The 7,371-nt window shown below is 33.6% G+C and overlaps 1 protein-coding gene across 1 annotated transcript; it reads right to left on the reverse strand.

Annotated features, from left to right (window-relative positions):
• Positions 1 to 565: 565 nt before the first annotated feature.
• LOC108743441 (RNA-binding protein cabeza-like) lies at positions 566 to 7,034 on the reverse strand. Its single transcript, XM_018479007.1, has 9 exons — positions 6,923 to 7,034; positions 6,539 to 6,703; positions 6,143 to 6,250; positions 5,986 to 6,070; positions 4,891 to 4,919; positions 3,439 to 3,548; positions 2,504 to 2,822; positions 1,012 to 1,351; positions 566 to 949 (listed from the first exon to the last, which is right to left on the reverse strand). Exons 1-9 carry the CDS (start codon positions 6,933 to 6,935, stop codon positions 913 to 915), a joined length of 1,206 nt encoding a protein of 401 aa, XP_018334509.1. The 5' UTR covers positions 6,936 to 7,034; the 3' UTR covers positions 566 to 912.
• Positions 7,035 to 7,371: the final 337 nt, after the last annotated feature.

Consider the following 7,371-nt stretch of genomic DNA (forward strand, 5'->3'; position numbering starts at 1 on the left):
GTATAGTACGCATCTCTGTAGATCAATAATTAAAACTTCTGCTATTTAGAGTTTCTAAGTAATTTTATGTAAACGTATAAACATAGACAAACCATCACAACATGTTTTAATTCGAAAACTATTTTATTAACAGGCGTTGCGTTTTTTACATACTGCTTTACAACTATTTCAGCTTGTTAACAATTAGCGACAACCGTTTAAGTAATTCGTGACCCTCGTCAGTTATCGGCCAATTATTTAGCTAGAAGCTTTCTAAATGAAAATTACTTAGCACCTCGTCAAATTTAGCTGAAGTATACGCTAATAACTTTGGCAAATATTAGTCGCTGTAAGATACACCACACATACCTTTGTAAATTAAAATTTACATTTCAAAAGCAAATGAAATAATCAAGTCAAAATGTATTATCGTCACATTAAGTTTTAAATCCTCCCTCCACCATATTATTAATAATTACAAATTGGATTAAAATACGCAGGAATTTTTTGTAGCTCTTTATTTTCATAAGTATAGATTTACAAAAAATACCACGAGCAATTAAAATCTAATAAAAATAATAACGAATCCTTTTACAGTATTTTATTTTCTTAACTGCATACACAAACCTTTCTTCGTTTTTGTCGATCAATGCAATCAGTCAAAGTCATTTTAATAAATCATAAACATTATCTATTCTACATACAGTCGAATTCATCCAGTCATCTCGAAAAAATATCAAATTAACTTTCCCAATTGACTAAACCAACGGATAACTGCAACGAAACAGAGGTCACTAAAACTAAATGAAATTTTAAAATAGTGTTTTACAAACTATCCATCTATATGTATATGCCTATGTGCATGTGAATATAGGAGATATGATCTATGCCTTGTCTATGTTAAATTATATAAGTAAAACTAGAAAACTTAAATTAATATGGTCGGGGTCTATTGGATGGTGGTCCATCGCTGAAAAAAAAAATATCAAATGAAAATATTAATCATCTTGCGATTGCAAGCAAATTACTTACCGACCACCCCCACGTCCACCTCCGAAACCCCCGCCTCGTCTAGGTGGTCCTCCACCGCCTCTACCACCACCCATGGGAGGTCTGCCACCTCCAGGTCTTCCTCCTCCCGGTCTACCTCCATTCCCACGATCATCTCGAAAACCACCGCCACTTCTTCGATCTCCTCCGCGATCCGGACCGCCTCCACGTCTTCCACCACTACTTTCGATTAAGGCTCCTTCGGGCTTCGGTGCTCCACACCTATTACACTCCTTACGCCATGCGAAGTTAGTGTTACTGCAATCTCCGTTCGGACACCGCCAATCACCCTCACGAGTTTCTCGATCACGACCACCACCACCTATGCAGATACAACATACCAATAATTTATTTATTTGAAAAAAAAAAATACATTATACTTGTATCGTATAAAATCTAAGACAAACGATAACTATATAATTATTTTTAAAATATTATTACATGCAAACAATAAAAAAGAGTAAATATCAAAGAAATGTTGAAGTGTTTCCCCCGACAGGATACACACGTTAAAATGAAAATAAAGTAACGTGTGCGTTTAATAGGGAACTTGCTATACCCCTCATTGCAAAAAAAAACCGGAAACAACACTAAAGTTGCTGAAACCTGTTATGAGTATTGGGGTGAAATGTCGTATTAAGTACCTTTTGTAAAGAAACAAAGCAAAAGTCTCACTTTTATTTAATGTTTCATACCGCTTTATTTTATTTTTTTTATTAATTAGAGACAGCTTTAAATAAAATGGAAGCGGTATTGACAAAACAGTATTTCATGAAAATAAATAAAAGCAAAACAAACATACTGGTATGTAAGGGAATAAAATACAGGGAAACATCAAATATAAAGATAGAAGACAAAAAATTAGAAGTGGCTGATTTTAGCTATCTAGGAAGTCAGATAATTCAGGACGGAAGGAGTAGTAGAGATGTAAAGCAAAGAACAGTGCACGGTCGAGTCGCTTTCAACAAATAGAAGTCACTTCTATGTGAGCGAAGGGTTAATTTAGAAATTCGAAAAAGATTGTTAAAGGTGTATGTTTAGAGCGCGGCGCTGTACGGGTGAGTGAATGTTAGAAATGAAGACGTATTAGAAAGAATGGGAGAACAGAGGACTCTATTGAATAAGAAATATGCGTGATAGGTTGGTAGGACTCCTTCTCAAGCATGAAGGTCTAGACAGAGACATATTAGAGACAGAAACAGGAATTAAGGGGAGTACAAGTAGGCCTATACTAAATTACTGTTCACAAATAGTTAAGGATGTGGAATGTTCTAGTTTTAGGGAAATGCGAAGATTAACTTAGGATAAGGCGTGGAGGTGCGTGTCCAACCAGACTGACGACCTTATGATGATAATGATACCAATTGCAATAAATGTAACAAAAACATTCCGGAAACCAATTTTATTATCTTCAGTGATATTCTGAACAAACAGTTATACACAAAAACAAACAAAAGAATAAGAAAGGACTCACCTCCTCGGTCTCCACGATCCCCACCACCTCGGCCGCCACTCGGCCCCCCGCGACCTCTAAAACCTCCACCTCCACCACTACCACCACCTCCCGGTCCACCTCGTCTACCGCCACCTCCTCCACTGCCACTCCACGTGTCTTTTTTTGTTGCCAGTTGCACCTTGATAGTAAATCCTTTAAAGTCTTTTCCATCGAACCAGCTTATAGCCGACTGCGCAGCATTCGCATCATCGTAGGTCACTGTCGCTTCGCCTTTAGGTAAACCAGTCAATTTATCTTTGTACATCCAAATCTTCAACTTCTGCGACCTTTTATCCGTCTGTAACAATTACAATAAGTCTGAGTTGACTTATTTTTAATTAGTAATGCAAATAATAAATGCATATGTATGTATATGTACAGTGCCTTCATAAATGATCGAGAGCCATGTGACATTTTTTGTAACCACAGTGTATTTGTTAATTTGAGGCTGGAACTCCGAATCTGGATACTAATTAGCATAGACATAGAGAATGGACTGAGTAATACCCTTAGGAAATTGATCACTCTTTAGAAAGAGAGAAAAGGACCATGCGACCAATACCTGTCCCTTTCCCTCTTTCTTCCGCTCTTGCAAGACTGTGACGTGACCAATCAAAATTCTAGCTCTCGGTCATTTATGAATGCAGTGTATATATTGAGCCTTTTAATTTATTTCCTATTACAATCTCTCGTTTTCTATTTCTATTCTGCAGTACAATTATTGTAACAGGCTATATAAACAACTTGTAAACTGATACTTTGCAACAAAGTTGTGAATAGAAGTCTGTTTTATGTATATATTTAATTTAGCAGAACGTCAAAATTAGCCTTGGACATTTATATATCCAAGAATAGAGTGCTGTCTGCATCGAATGTCCTCCAGCAATAATTACATAAATCACGTTAAAACTCACCTTAATTACGCCAATTGCTCCAAAATGTTGAGCAATGTCATCCTCCGTTGACTCTGGATTCATACCAGATACAAATATAGTGTCTTCCTGTACAATCATGTTGTCACCTCCTACAAAAATTGAACCAATTGACTAATCGATCATTTCAACCAACATAAAATATTAATAATACATACTTTTTAAATCGTTTATTTCAAATATAAATTTNTGGATTCATACCAGATACAAATATAGTGTCTTCCTGTACAATCATGTTGTCACCTCCTACAAAAATTGAACCAATTGACTAATCGATCATTTCAACCAACATAAAATATTAATAATACATACTTTTTAAATCGTTTATTTCAAATATAAATTTTTAGACGAATCCTTAAATATATTAACCAATTATTTGTTTAGTCTTTTATAAAACCTTTTTAAAAACCGTAGACCAACAATTTTCTCTTTTCTCATTACCTCTAACGTCCTTTTTGCATTTTTATAAGCAAAATACCAATATTAAAGTTTTTTAAATTTAATTACGTACATATTTACATCTAATGCTTACATAGGTTGACAATTAAATTTCGTGTCTATTGTAATTTACTTATGTATGCATTACTACTGCAAAATATTCAACCTATTAACACAACCTAATCAAAAACAACAGAACAAACTTTTCAATTAGTTTCTTTTCGTTAAAAAACTATTATAAAGTAAACAACCATACAAATGATTAAATGAAAGAGCTGACCTAGGACATTTGTAATATGATTTTTTAGTTCTTGAAGTACGCACAGATATTCTATTTCCCATAGGACGTCTACAATCTTAGAACTAATGTTACCACCAAGAACTAAATAATCAAAATAAAAACCACATGTTTTGCCATCGTATTTCTTCGAGTAGACTATGTAATACATTAATAAGATCATACTTCTACCACTTTTTACAACCAGCAACATGGTATCCACGCCCTATTTATTCGTAATCAGTTCCTCTCTTGTAAACCAATTAATTTAACTAATAATACGTTTCCAATTGGTCATACAATTCATCCGATAGGTAATATGTATAATTAATTTACCACTTGCACCAACAACGGCATTTATATAAAACCGTTTTTTTGATAATTTCGAAAACATAGTAAAACACTGACTGAATAGACAAATCAGGCTAGCAATCAGGTTTTTAATTGAATACTTGCCATTAGAAAACGATTTAATACTTTAATTTCTTAGTAAAATTATTGTAACCACTTACAAAATACGACAAAAGGAATTAACCATTTTATGTTTTAATGAGGACGTTATAAACATAGACCCAATTGTGTTCAGACAGATTAACTGATCGCTGCCAATAAATTATGCAAAAAACGCAAGACAGCTCTTTCATAAAAACAATGTTTAAACAATACCAAATAAATCAAAAATGAAAATGCACCAAGTCGTTGCAACCTGGTGCTTTTACCTTTGTTAAATGAACCTCTGTTGGAGCCACTAAAACAGAAGGTATTTCATCAGTAGTTGTTGCAGCAACAAGACAATCAGAGACAGATTCAGATTGACGGCAATCGATCGAGGGGGAGATCGGGGAGACAAGACGTACGAAACACACACGCCCCGTGTTTTATATGTAACCTCTTCTAACGTTGCCTTCCGTTAAATAAAATTCTTGTTTTTTGTCAAAATGTTAAGTTCAGTCAAGTCAGTTGCATCTTCAGTCATAAAATTTTGAAAAAAAGTTGCACAATCCAATTTCTAAGTTTTTCCGGAAATAATACTTTTGTTATCGCCACCTTCAGTATCACCCATGAAAAAACTTTTTCGAAACAGAAAAAAATTAACATGTACCATACTCGTATCTTACTCCAACAGTATGAGACATCATTAATAAAGTTAAATCACAAGACAAAAACTGTTTTAAAGGGGCACCTTTTTTACTTAATCTTTTTTGTAACCTAATGGAAACATTTCTTAATAAGGAACCTTTATACTCTTAACCTTTGTTTGTTTTTCCATTTATTAATTATACTACAAATCCATTAAAAATAAATTATATTCTACCGTTAATCATTTTCTTTGTCATTACAGATGGTAAAATATTCAACCTCTAATAAAAAAAAACATCACTACTTCGTACGTCAGTGTCCAATATTACCTTTTCAAACCCCTACTTTTTTCAAATTCACCTGTTGAAAACCTTTGAAGAACTACATTACTAAATTTTCAATTACCAGATCAATTTCAAACTTTAAAAAAAATTATCAGCTTCGGTAACAGCTCACATATAACCATAACCTCTTTTTGTATAAAAACAAGAAATTGAGCACTAGTATAATGGTATTACAAATGTATTAAGGTGATATCTCATCTCATCACATTTATGTTTCTTACATTTGTAAAAAAAACCAAACAAAGAACTAGCAATACTTCTGTTCAAAAAAAAAAAAAAACTGGAATGGTATTCTTTATAACAGAACTATTTGATCTTTAATGCATTTAATATTTCTTATTTTCAATGCATGTTTCAACCTTAGCTTAACTGAAATAAAAAATAACTTACCCATATCCTCCACCACCTCCCCTGGGACCTCTGTCATCACGTCCAAGATAACTTCGACCTGGGCCTCCTCCACCACCACCCCCTGCTGTTAACAGTGTATATTTAATATAAAACACATAATGCATACTAAAATACCCATGTATAAAAAAATACTTACCATATCCACTACTTCCTCTGTCTCCTCCACCTCCATAACCTCCTCCGCTTCCGCTTCCACCGTAACTATCATAATCTCCTGAACCACCCCAGCTTTGGGTTGGACCTCCTATCAAAAAGTAAACCATAATTTATCATTACATTATGAAAATAAAACATCTAATAATACTAATATAAACATCCCAAACAACTGTATGGAAAAATTCTTCCCCTAAATTTTGAATAAATAAAGGGACTATCAATTTCCATTTAATTTATGACATTGTAGGAGGTAATCAGCTTTTTATCAAGAAATCTGATCCATGCCAATGTCAATATATCACAATCTTCCATATTGAAAAATAAAGTAAATTAATCATAATCAAGAACAGAACCATCCTTTACAATATTAAGTTACCTTGGGCACCACCATAGCCTCTAGAGCCTTGATTCCAAGAACCACCGCCACCTTGGTTTTGTCCATAATCACCACCTCCTGAACCGTAACCATCTCCAGAACCGCCATATCCGCCCATTCCAGGAGGCGGTTGGGAATAATCTCCGTAGCCCGAGCCACCGTATTCTACCAAACAAATTTTTAATTTTGTTTAATCACATATTATAGTAAATAAATTTCAACTTAACGGCTTTTTTCAGAAAAGAATGGCTGTTAATTCACTGCTTTTGATGTCAATACGAGTTATATTGCGAAAATGATACGAGATATTTTTATAAGTTCAAAATAACAAAAAATATAATGAAATAAATCAAGGATTAGTTAGATAACATGTGATTAACTTACGTGTATCAGGCATTTTTAACTTTACAAGGTGCAAAGCAAACAGCAATAAACGAACGTTTTACAATGCAGTGACAACCACAGACAAGACAAGACAACTGTAAAGTGACATAGGTAAAGTGAGTTGGAATCATAGACATACATCATAGATAAGAGATAAATAGTAGTTGAAGTTAGTCCTGTGAACCAGCACTTCATATAAATATGATATAAATAATCCTCCGACAAACTTTACAAATAAATTGTGCGATGTTTGTGGGTTCTAAATATGTAAGTATCCTAATTGTGCGTCCATTAATTCTTTTTAAATAAGGAAAATTGTTTTGGGTGCAGGTGGAAATTAAATATCAATTTATTTAAAAACTATTAAAGATATGAAAATTTAATTGACGCCAAAAGATTTCGCGTCCTTTGTGCTTGGATATTGACTATTATGGCAAGCAACGTTTATT

Source organism: Agrilus planipennis, unplaced genomic scaffold (assembly GCF_000699045.2).
Source record: "Agrilus planipennis isolate EAB-ADULT unplaced genomic scaffold, Apla_2.0 scaffold447, whole genome shotgun sequence".
In the NCBI taxonomy this organism is placed as follows: Eukaryota; Metazoa; Arthropoda; class Insecta; order Coleoptera; family Buprestidae; genus Agrilus; species Agrilus planipennis.